The sequence below is a fragment of the Caretta caretta genome, chromosome 13 (genome assembly GCF_965140235.1).
Source record: "Caretta caretta isolate rCarCar2 chromosome 13, rCarCar1.hap1, whole genome shotgun sequence".
Taxonomy (NCBI): Eukaryota; Metazoa; Chordata; order Testudines; family Cheloniidae; genus Caretta; species Caretta caretta.
The window spans coordinates 17,074,067-17,086,524 of record NC_134218.1 but is presented as its reverse complement, the minus strand read 5'-3'; the positions used below and the strand labels follow the sequence as shown (position 1 = coordinate 17,086,524).

The 12,458-nt window shown below is 40.6% G+C and overlaps 1 protein-coding gene across 2 annotated transcripts in view; it reads left to right on the top strand.

Annotated features, from left to right (window-relative positions):
- The window catches only part of SLC9A8 (solute carrier family 9 member A8), a 44,248-nt gene extending 35,580 nt beyond the window's left edge, over nucleotides 1-8,668 (top strand). For both annotated transcript variants that reach the window (XM_048819803.2, XM_048819804.2), the window contains exons 12-16: nucleotides 551-633; nucleotides 2,904-3,015; nucleotides 3,494-3,714; nucleotides 5,499-5,645; nucleotides 7,012-8,668. In XM_048819803.2, coding sequence (XP_048675760.2) covers nucleotides 551-633; nucleotides 2,904-3,015; nucleotides 3,494-3,714; nucleotides 5,499-5,645; nucleotides 7,012-7,119 — 671 coding nt within the window. In that variant the 3' untranslated portion in view covers nucleotides 7,120-8,668. The remainder of the gene's footprint in view (nucleotides 1-550; nucleotides 634-2,903; nucleotides 3,016-3,493; nucleotides 3,715-5,498; nucleotides 5,646-7,011) is intronic.
- The last annotated feature ends 3,790 nt before the right edge of the window (nucleotides 8,669-12,458 follow it).

Genomic DNA, 12,458 nt, shown 5'->3' with positions numbered 1-12,458 from the left:
TTAGAACAATATATTTGCTTGTACAATGCAGAATTTTAATTTATCGTGCAAAGCCTTATGAAGTGCAGTAATTTAGTAAGATTTAAATATTTATGCATGTAACTTTATAATAAAATGTTTGAAAGTTCTGTGAGATATTCATTTTTATATAGGGCCTGATCTAAAAAAGTCTACTAGGGTCAGTGGGCGTCTTTTCATTAGCTTCAAAGGACTTTGAAACAGGTAAGCATACCAGTGAAGACATTTTTCAGTAATTTAGGGTAAAATTCTGCTAGCCTTCTTCATGCTGAGTAATATTTACTCATGAAATCAGACTACTCATGGAGTAAGGTGCTGCTCAGTGAGAGTAAGGGTGGCAGAATCTGGCCCTGCATTATGTTAGATATGTCTATTTTGAATCTGGCCTGAGTCAAAGAAGCAGGGGGTGTGTGTGTGCATATATATAATGTATGTAATAGCCTATTACAGGAGTAGGAAAGGTCTTAGATACCATCTTTTACTGACCAGCATAGTTTTATTTGAATAACTAAGTTTGATCTCTCTTTTTCAGAAACCTGTGTTTTTGCATTCCTTGGTCTGTCAATTTTTAGTTTTCCTCACAAGTTTGAAATGTCCTTTGTCATCTGGTGCATAGTAAGTATTTACTTTCCTCTGAAAGTTTTTAAAACCTTTTACAGTATTTGTAAAAAAAACAACCAAACAAAAAAACACATTACAGTATTTTTCATGGTCTATAGGACTCAAGAGTTATGTTTTTAAGAAACCTCCTATGTTTATCTTTTCATAAAATATTCTCAGGCTCTTTATATATTGTACATCATTCATCCCAAATCCGCAGCAGTGAAATGAAATTAACTATTTCTTCTGATTGCCTACACGACATTGGTATGGATATCTAAGAGCATATTTTAAGGAATTCTAGTGTAGCTAGTGCAGCTTTTGTGCATGAGATTATTTGAAAAGACTGGGAGAATCCCTGCTTGAGTCTGACTTTCAATCAGATTTATTAAAATAGCTCCTTTTCAGAAGTCCCAAAGGATGTAAAGATTATGAGGGGAGCACTTCTTCTCTACATAACATTTTAAGTTCCTGAATTTTTTACAGATTTTAATTACAAGGTAAAAGAAGGATTTGGTATAAATTATACTTTAGATTATGCCTCACACGAGGCTAACATGCCTATTACCATTATCATAATATCAGTTTACAAATGCATAACATGCTCCCCTTTCACAGAGGGAAAAGAACAAAATATTAATCCCCAGTGGGGCTGGCCTAGAGGATAGCACCAGATGCTGCCACATTTGAGTATATACTTCAGAAGCACCCTTGTTCTGCCATGAGAGACATTGAGGTGTTGGTCTCCTCTGTGGGAGCTGAGAGGCTGCTCTCAATGCATTACATTTAACTACCTATTCTCACAAGCAGAGTGGCATTTCATTCTTGTTGGAGACTGCCTTCACAGCCCAAAGGTAAAGGCAGTAATTTTCGCTGATTACCGTACAGAAAAAGGGCACAGCCCTAGGAACTCCCACACGTTCTAGCTCTAGGATATTTATCTTATCATTGAATCATAGAATCATAGAATATCAGGGTTAGAAGGGACCTCAGGAGGTCATCTAGTCCAACCCTCTGCTCAAAGCAGGACCGATCCCCGATTAAATCATCCCAGCCAGGGCTTTGTCAAGCCTGACCTTAAAAACTTCTAGGGAAGGAGATTCCACCACCTCCCTAGGTAACGCATTCCAGTGTTTCACCACTCTCCTAGTGAAAAAGTTTTTCCTAATATCCAACCTAAATCTCCCCCACTGCAACTTGAGACCATTACTCCTTGTTCTGTCATCTGCTACCACTGAGAACAGTCTAGAGGCATCCTCTTTGGAACCTCCTTTCAGGTAGTTGAAAGCAGCGATCAAATCCCCCCTCATTCTTCTCTTCTGCAGACTAAACAATCCTAGTTCCCTCCGCCTCTCATAAGTCATGTGTTCCAGTCCCCTAATCATTTTTGTTGCCCTCCGCTGGACTCTTTCCAATTTTTCCACATCCTTCTTGTAGTATGGGGCCCAAAACTGGACACAGTACTCCAGATGAGGCCTCACCAATGTCGAATAGAGGGGAACGATCACGTCCCTCGATCTGCTGGCAGTGCCCCTACTTATGCATCCCAAAATGCCATTGGCCTTCTTGGCAACAAGGGCACACTGTTGACTTTTGTGAAGGCCTATTTACTGTGGTGTTCTTTCATGACCAGCATTACAAGGAACTCCACCTTATTAAGCAGAATTTTCCTTTATGTTTGTTGACATTCATTGTGTAGAAGAAAATGATCCTCAGTTCCCATAATGCTATTTGCATGTATTGGGTATGTTCTTTTACAATGACACCTGGGGAAGTGCTGAGGGACTGAATTATACCAGCTGTTTGGCTTTCCGCCCTTTTCCCTGAGGCACTGGCCTATGGGGAGGCAGCAGAAATTTCTGCTTGCCTTTCAGCTGCTCCACAAATTATTAAAGGAGCTGGACTGCTTTTGGGCAGCTATCAGAGGCGCTCAGCCTGCACTCAAATGAATCTCTGGGTTTTTTGGAATGCCTTCTTGGCTTTGAATTCACTTGTCATTTGTAAAACAGCATCTGGTAACTTTTTCAATTATTTCTATAGGCTCTCTGTAACGAGTTTTAGTTCCAGTGACACGTTGTTTGAAAATATGAGCTCCACATTGACCTATGCTGAGCAATTGCTTTAAGTTGGATTATCAGTATAGCTAGTTATGAGGCATGTGTGTTGAGAGTAATACATTCCCTTGACTATTCACAAACCGGTCACAATTTATACTGCTCTATAAGGAATGGATGTAATGTATTAAATAGCCTTTAACTCATTATCTAATTTGTTGCTGTTAACAGGTGCTTGTTCTGTTTGGCAGAGCAGTGAATATTTTTCCACTCTCTTATCTGCTCAACTTCTTTCGTGATCATAAAATCACCCCCAAAATGATGTTCATCATGTGGTTTAGTGGTAAGTCTAAGCTCGGAGTGTACCGAGTAGTGTATCATACCTAGTAGGTCCTGCTCTGCATGATATCGCGCCTCTGTCTATGGAGCAAACGCTAAATGGGCATTTGTGTCCTTCTCAAATCCACATGCAGCGGCTATGTTATGTTTTCCCTATGCTGGCGAGCCAGGCAGTAAAGAGCCCAGCCTGGGAAAGTGTACAAAGACTGCCTTTAAAATAGCCTGGTTTTAGGGACCTAACAGCTTGACAGATTTGCATTCAAAAGCTGTAGAGCTCTGATTTGTTTAGAAATTCAGAGAGGCAATCAAATGCTAATGTGATGGGTACAGCATAAGAACCTAGATAGCTTTAAAATATAAAATAGGTTTAGAAGAAGAGAATTCCAACAGGTTGAACACCATGTTCATTTATAAGGATGCAGAGGGCAAATCTTGCTGTTGATGTAGTTACTTATTCTTGGTGTATATTCCTCTCTGATCAGGTTTACGTGGGGCAATTCCATATGCCCTGAGCCTCCATTTGGGCTTGGAGCCAATAGAAAAGCGGCAGCTCATTGGGACCACAACTATCATTATTGTGTTGTTCACAATTTTATTTTTGGGTGGAGGAACCATGCCCCTTATCAGACTGATTGATATTGAGGATTCTAAAGCGCGAAGAAGGAACAAGAAGAATATAAACCTCAGCAAAACTGAAAAGATGGTTTGTTCCTTTTATTCTGTTTTTTTTTTAAATGAATGATCATTGATACTTTTCTTTAATTTTCATAAAAGATCAATGCATAGTAAATATACAGTGGTACTCTCTGTTGGAAAACGAGATGAAAGCAAAGAAAAGAGATTTTAAATTAAGGGCTAAGACAGTGCAGAGGAGCACACAGTTCAGACAGAGACATCCTTTAGGGGAGGATTTGTTTAGGGGATTCTCTTTATCATTGGTTTTCAACTTGTGGTCAAGATAGTTAAGTCCAAAGCTGACTGTGAAAAGCTACGAAGGGTTCTAGTAATTCTAGCCGTGTCAGTCCCAATATATTAGAGAGCAGGCGGGTGAGATAATATCTTTTATTGGACCAACATCTGTTGGTGAGAGAGACAAGCTTTCGAGCCACACAGAGCTCTTTAGGTCACTATTATAGTGACCATAATGCCACTATATATATATATTAAAAAAATCTGAGGAAAAGCTCTGTGTGGCTCGAAAGCTTGTCTCTCTCACCAACAGAAGTTGGTCCAGATGAAATTCCATGTTGGTAAGAGCAAAACAGTGCACATCGGAAAACATAATCCCAACTGTACACACCAAATAATGGTGTCTACATTAGCTGTTACTACTCAAGAAAGAGATCTTGGAGTCATTGTGGATAGGTCTCTGAAAACATCTGCTCAATGTGTAGTGGCAGTCAAAAAAGCTAACAGAACATTAGGAAAGGGATATATAAGATAGAAAATATCATAATGTCACTATATAAATCCATGAACACTTTGAATACTGCGTGCAGTTCTGGTCAGCCATCTCAAAAAAGATATATTAGAATTGGGAAAGGTACGCAGAGGGGCAGTAAAAATGCTTAGGGATATGAAACTCCTTCTGTATGAGGAGAGATTAAAAAGTCTGGGACTATTTAACTTGGAAAAGAGACTACTAAGGGAAGATACAATCGAGGTCTATAAGATCATGAGTGGTGTGGAGAAAGTAAATAAGGAAGTGTTATTTACCCCTTCACATAACACAGGAGCCAGGGATCACCCAATTACATTAATAGGCAGACGGTTTAAAAAAAACCAAAACTTAAGGATGAACTTCTTCACACAATGCACAGTAAACCTGTGAAACTTGTTGTCAGGGGATGTTGTGAAGGCCAAAATATAATTGGATTAAAAAAAGAATTAGATAAGTTCATGGAGGATTGGTCCATCAATGGCTATTAGCCAAGATGGCAAGGGATGCAACCCTGTACTCTGTGTCCCTAAACCTCAGACTGCCAGAAGCTGGGACTGGACGACAGGGGATGAATCACTCAACGATTGCCCTCTTCTGGTCATTCCCTGTGAAGTGTCTAGCACTTGCCACTGTTAGAAGACAGGATACTGAGCTCGATGGACCATTGGTCTGACCCAGCGTGGCCGTTCTTCTGAAAATATCCGAAGGGATAACACCTTGTCATTTTAAAATATTGTAAAAGCATTAGTAAACCAACATTTATGTGAGTAACTCTATTGACAGTGTAGGGATCTAAAGTAATGGCTATAACCCAATCTAATTACAAATAGATCAGCATAAAATAAAGTAACCCCCATGGAAACACAGGCAAGATTCAGGATGGACTAAGTCATATACAAATTGATAATAGCTAGTACATCGTGAGTCACTGGCACCTCAATCATGAGAGGCAGGTGACAGTTGTTTAAAAGAACAAGTTCAAAACAAAAGCAAAAGGTGCAGTGATGAGATTTATACGGTTATTCCAATATGTCTGATCTTTTTAGGGTAATACCATTGAATCTGAACATTTATCAGAACTCACAGAGGAAGAGTATGAAGCCCACTACATAAAGCGCCAGGATCTCAAAGGCTTTATGTGGCTTGATGCCAGGTATTTGAATCCGTTCTTCACAAGGCGGCTCACACAGGAGGTGGGTTCTGCTTGTTTTGTTGTTCTGTGGTACATGTTGGCATAGCATTTTGTGGAATTCCACTCAAAGGCAATCAAGGGTTTGTGATAAAGGCTTGCAACTTTTGAGCTGGGCATAGTGAGGTGACCAGTCTTACTTGTTTATAGAGAGTTGTCATAATCTAAGACTACCTTGTAAAATGATAATTTGATTTAAGTTAACACTTTTAATGGCTTCCAAAGTTTGTAATAAATTTACAGAAGTGTGAGCTTTTATTAAACTCTTCTTTAATTTTACAGACTAAGATACTTATATCAACAGTTTGGTTACTAAACCTAGGCTTAGTAGACATTTGTGCCTAAAAATGGAAGCATCAGACCTGGCAAAGCTAAAATGTTAGTGTAAAATGTTGCCCACACACATGCAGGCTTTTTAAAAACCCTGTGGCACAAGCAGGTGCAGTACTGTTATACACAGGGCCTCATGTATATTGCAGCTGTGGAATTTGCTGTAGAATTCACCCCTTGTTACAGAATTGTGCACTGGAATTGCAGCTCTCACTTAAAAAGTTCCTACACCTTCTCCTTGTGAAGAGAACTTTGAAACTGTGACTCGAAAGCAACCTGATGCCTCTGCTTCAGGCTCTCTACAAATTATGACTGAGTGGTGTGAACTGCTCTACTCTTCTCACTCAGAGCCCCGTAGGCTCTGGGATTCTGTGGCCACAGATTGGGCATTTTCCCCAATATGCTGTGGAATTCAGCATTTTTTGTTGCAGAATTCACCATTTTGCTGCACCAGACATGTTTTGTTTTGTCGCTGGGCCCTGGTAAAACCTGCTTTCAAGCTAATTCTTGCTCTGCGCCTTTCCCTGCAAGAGAAAATTAATTAGATTCCAGTGCGTGCTCCCTGAACTGTTCCATAGAACCAGGCAGCTGGGGAGGGTTGGGAAACCACAGCTACAGTCCACCTTGTGCCAGGGAGCCAGAATATAGGCTGCTGGGGGACCAGAGCAGCATCCAAGGCCTAGGAAGATAGGATGAGCCACTGAAGCTGATTAAAAGCTTCCTGCTTCAACCTGACGCACATACAAAGAAAGGAGATTCGGAGCCAGGCCACCCAGAAAACATAACTGCTGACAGCTCAGCTCTGTGGGCCTCTGGAGAACACAGGGGGGAAAAATCTGTCATCAGAAATAATCATTGCTGAAAATAACCACTGACGGATTGTACATTGATGTGTATTTTCCACTGAGAGCATAACTGTGTGTACACTTAGGGACAGCAGTGACGGGAATGAAGGGTATTCAATGAAGATACAGTAAATTGTCGCTCTCACTCACACAGTGCTGTATCTAAACAGCAATTGTGATTTCCTTTTGCCTTAGGACCTACATCATGGACGCATACAGATGAAAAGCCTCACCAACAAATGGTATGAAGAGGTGCGACAAGGACCCTCAGGGTCTGAAGACGATGAACAAGAGCTGCTATAGCAGGCTAGAGGAGGAGGACTATAAGGAGTTTATCATAGAGCACCAAAAACTAGATTTAAGTAACAAAAGATTCTGACTGTACAAAAGCCCACGGTTTTAAGAATTAAGACTTCCCGCTGCAGGTCCCACCATGTGCTGTTGTACTTAGGTTTCACAGAACCAGATACACTGTACTTCATAAGACCAGTTGCTGCTGGACACCCCTTACAATCATACAAAAGCAGTATGTGGGTTGAGGCTAGAACTATACCTTTTAATTCTGAATATCACAGCAACTTGTAAGTTGCACTCAGCCCATTCAAAACTGCATTGAAATAACCTTACATTCTGATGTAAGCTGTAAATGCATGTTACAGTACAGGTTCCATAATACGGCTCCACAAAACAGAATGAGTTGCACTTTATTGTATACTTTAATATTCATTCATATCTTGGGGAGTCATGATGGTTTATACTGTGAATTTGTGCCAATAAGAATAATTGACTCTTTGTCTGGAAGAAAACTGTAATTGGCATATTATGGATCCAGAATGCATAGTGAGCCCCCAGACAAGAAGCAGATGTTGTGCATGGACAGAAGCACCAGAACCTTTTAAATACTCACTGTGTCTGCCATTGTTGTTGTGTTTTTTTTAATGTTGAAATGTCTTAATCCACAGTACTTGCCATTCCCTAAAGTGTGTTTTTAAATGAGAAAGCATAGAACTGGATTTGAAATCCATAGATTTTTTTTTATTATTTATTCCACTCCCTCCCTCCCACACCCCCCCCCCACACACACACTCCTGTAACTTATAAATGGTTACACTTTTTTAACAAAAATTATAATAAAGGTTGCTCCTAGCTGGCACTACAGACTTTGATTCTCAGGAAGCAGCCGTTTTTGCTTTGCCTAAATTGCTGAAATGTCCCTAACATGCCTGAGGGTTCATGAGGAATGTAGGGAGGTTTTTAAATTTTTTTGGAAACACAAAAAAAGTCCCCCAAAAACCTAACCCAGCGGTGGAAGACTTTAATATTATGCATTGCTGCAGCATCCTCTGTTGGGGAATGCCAGACACTTAGCATTCCATTAAGTTGTCCTGCTACTTTAATTTTTTCATGGTCATAGTAAAAATGATCAGCACTGTTTTGCTTTTCCACATGCAATGGACCATTTGTTCAGAACTGCACACACGCAAGTGTGCACCTTTTCATGGTGCACACGTACTGTGTTTCAGCTACAGTAAATACAAATTTTTCGTGCCTCGTTGGTCATTTGCACGTGCTTTTTTTAAAAAAAACACCTTTACTGAGTGTTTTCAATCATGGATCTATTGTATTTTTTCTGGACAAATAAAGGACACTTCAGGAATGTATTCAAAAAGCATAAATGCTCACAGTCCTAAATATGGATTGACTTACTAGTTTTTCGTGTGTGTGTGTGTTGGAAGCTAGTCCTGATGTTTAAGGAAAAAAAGTGCAGCAGCTTCTGGCTAATCTCTCTGGTGAACATTCTGTACTTTCAAAAAGAAAAGGAGGACTTGTGGCACCTTAGAGACTAACCAATTTATTTGAGCATGAGCTTTCGTGAGCTACAGCTCACTTCATAGTGAGCTGTAGCTCACGAAAGCTCATGCTCAAATAAATTGGTTAGTCTCTAAGGTGCCACAAGTCCTCCTTTTCTTTTTGCGAATACAGACTAACACGGCTGTTCCTCTGAATTCTGTACTTTGGAGCGCTGTTAGTGATAACTGCAGCCCTTAAATCAATACAGATTAAGGCAAATAGGGAAGTGGACTGTTTTGGTTCCCTTTTCTACATATCAACTTTGAAACAAGTCTAGTGGTGGCACTCGATGCTGGCAGCTTTCCAACAACAGTGGATTAGACATGCTAAGGGTTAGGCATTGATATCTGATTAATTTAGCTTTGAAGCAGAGGATTACTAAATATGTGGGCCTCCTCAAGCTATGCCCCATGCTGAAGCAGAACTGTTAGAGAATGTCTCCCTCATTGGTGAGAGCACAATGTGTGATCTGCATGATGCTGCCATTAAAAGGTTGTTTGTATAGTCCAGCCCGCCTCATTTTAATTTCAGGCTCACTTCTGCATTTTCACTTGCAAACTAATTAATCTCACTAGGAAAGAACACTTTTTGGGGGGTAACAACTCAAGGAACCTGTCTCTGCTAATCAACCATGAAATGCACTTTATTTCCTACCCTTGTATGTGAACAGAATTTGGCTTCTTACTTTATAGAACTGGAACATGCTGCGTAATGTGAGCATGAAGGGGAATGAACTCAGATTGTTTCCAGTGTTGAGTACTGCAGAATCATGCTTGTTGTCTTGCTTGTTGTTTCGGAGGAGAACAGATTTGTAAAGAATCATACTAACCAGGCTGAAGGAAACTCTAATATTAGATGTTTTGTTACTAGTCCAAAGTTAGGGGTATATGCTTGAAAACATTTTTTAGGATGTGAAAACCCTAGCTGCAGTACTGTTAGTTAGGTGTGTGTGAAAGAGAGCGAGAAAAATGTCAGTTCCACTTTATATACAGCTATTTCCTCGGGTGCCCATCCAGAGTGAGCACCCGTTTGTATATTTTTTTGCGGGAGGTCACACTTGCCCACAAAGAGTAGTTTAAGCTGTCCGGGCTAGGAACCTTTTGAGGTTCTGAGTTTATGAGGATCGCTTTGCCAGATTCATATGCTCTTGGTTTACAGGAGAATGGTAGAAGTTGTGTTTAAAAAAAAAAAAAGACAGGTTTCCACATTCAAACAATGTGCTGCTGCGCAGTAGACAGCAGTTTCTGTTGTTTTGATGCACTATGGTAACTAAGTAATTGAGGTGAATTGTCAGTTCTTGGAGATATTTTTGTGTCATTGAGATGTCAATCATTTCCGCTTTCTAGTAATAAATAGCAGCTATTGTCCTGATGTACCTGTTCCTAAGAATTGTGTGGTGGAGAACACAATGGTACCAATCCTTGGCTACAGCTGGGTAGTGCACTGTGCATCTCCAGATGGGGCAGGAGAGCTGCAAAGGTAGTTTTAAGTCACTCTGTGCTCCCTTTATGCCAGACATAGCTCAGAGCACACTGAAGGCAGCTGTAAGATGCGTTGCCTGCCAAGAGCCCGAAGGGACGGTTATGGCACCCAGGGACTGCCAAGGTGCAGGGAAGTCTTGGCCATACCTCTTGTTCTGTAGACACTCCACAGGTTAGCTGTGGAGAGAAGGGGTGGCACATGAGCTGCTATGTTGCCTCTTGCACCACTGGAGAGTCCCCTGAAAGCCCTATGGTCATTAGGATGGGTTTAGAGCCACTTTGTAATGTGGATGCAACATAAAACAGCTGAAGATTAGAGCCACTGTTCTCAGTTAGCTAGTTATTTCACTGAAAGATGAGGCAATCTATAAATTGAATGAAGGTTCTATGCTAATATATCAGTCTTCTGTGGAAGTTAAGATTTCATCATGATAAATTGATCATTTCCTGCCCCCTGCTGGTAATTTTTGAAAATACAGTTAGATCTAAGTTAGGAAACATTTGCTGAGAATAATTTAATACACATTAAATGGATGCAATTAATTGATCATTTCTGAATTAATGAAAGCAGCCTGAAACTCCTAATTTCAAGGCATATTTACTTTATTTAAATGTAAAAAGCAACTGTGCAAAAGCTTTAACAATGAGATCTTATTTAATGGATTTATCAAAGACTTGCCTATGAGAGGTTTCAGAGTAGCAGCCGTGTTAGTCTGTATCTGCAAAAAGAAAAGGAGTATTTGTGGCACCTTAGACACTAACAAATTTATTTGCGCATAAGCTTTCTTGAGCTACAGCTCACTTCAGTGGATGCATCCGATGAAGTGAGCTGTAGCTCACACTCAAATAAATTTGTTAGTCTCTAAAGTGTCACAAGTACTCCTTTTCTTTTTGCCTATGAGAGGAAAGGATGGGTTTGTGGTTAAGGCACATCACTGGGAGTCAGGACTCCTGGGTTCTAGTCTAGCTTTGCTGCAGACTCACTGTGTGACTCTCAGGCAAGCCAGTTAGCCTTTGTGTGCCTCAGTTTCATTAGCTTATTCTGGTTTTTCTTCATTTGTGCCTTTAGGATTGTAATCATTTCAGAGACCTGTTTGTCAGCCATGACCTACCACTACCCAGCTCTTTGTACTTTTGCAGGACTAGAACTGAGGTGCCACTTCAGGTAATATTTGAGAGCTTCAGAGACACTGAAGCAGGCTTTGTGTGCACCATTCAGAACATTACGCATTAGTCTTGCTTTTTGCAGTAACCGGGTTTTCCCTGTCTTGTCTTGTATTCAGGGAAAGAACCACTCAGTTCTGATATTGTATGGTGATGATTGATTTGTAAGTTCATTTATAAATGTGTTGGCTTTTCTGTGGCATTGATCACTCTACTATGGGCAGCTCAAACATGAATGGATTTATCTTTACAACACTTATGTGAGGAAGGCCTGTATTATTGCTCCCTTTTCACAGAGGGGAACCAAAATACAGAGAAATCAGTGGCTTGCACAGAGTGCCGTACAGTGGCTGTGGTAGAGTAGTGAATTGAATCCAAGTCCCAGTCTGATACCACAACTGCAACCCCATCCTTCTGCTGGGATCTCAACTTTGAGTATCTTTCATTTGAAAAGGGAGCGGAAATCATGTTTAAATGGAGACTGTCAAGGTGCAATGATGAAGAGAATGTCCTCTTGCCTTTTGAGAGCACTGTTAAGATCTGCCTCAAATCCAGTGTTCGCTCACTTTCTCCAAGCATCCACATGTGAGTTGTCTAGTCAGTTCTTGTGCCACTTGCTGACCTTATTCCTGACTACTTCTAGTGCTCAATCCAATTTAGTCTGAGTCCTCCTATCACAAATATGAGCAATAGGTCTTGGAATAATGTCAGGGTTATAAACGTGTTTGCTAAAAGGGTGGTACATGAGGGCAGGTGTCTGAATGTAGGGAGTATCTTTCTTGTCAACTTGACACAAGCAGGCTAACAATTTTCAGCTGACAGCTCTTCTTTACAACTGGGCATGTGTCTCTGAAAAGCCTGTTTCGTGATCCGTAGATAAAGGATTCTGTAGTACCAGCAGAAAAGTTTGAGCCAAAAGCTAGGATTTGCTGCTCCTCCATGTACCACCAGAAATTACGTTCTAGCAACATGAAGACATTGAGACTGCCACTGCTGTAAAAAGCCCCCTCTCCACCATACTGAAGACACAAAAACTTACAGCTTTTACCAAAAATCCTAAAGTGTTGACAGTGATATCACCTGTCCACCTCCCCCTGCAAAATCCCACGTCAACCTATGGCCAGATTTTCCTGTCAATTACAGTGG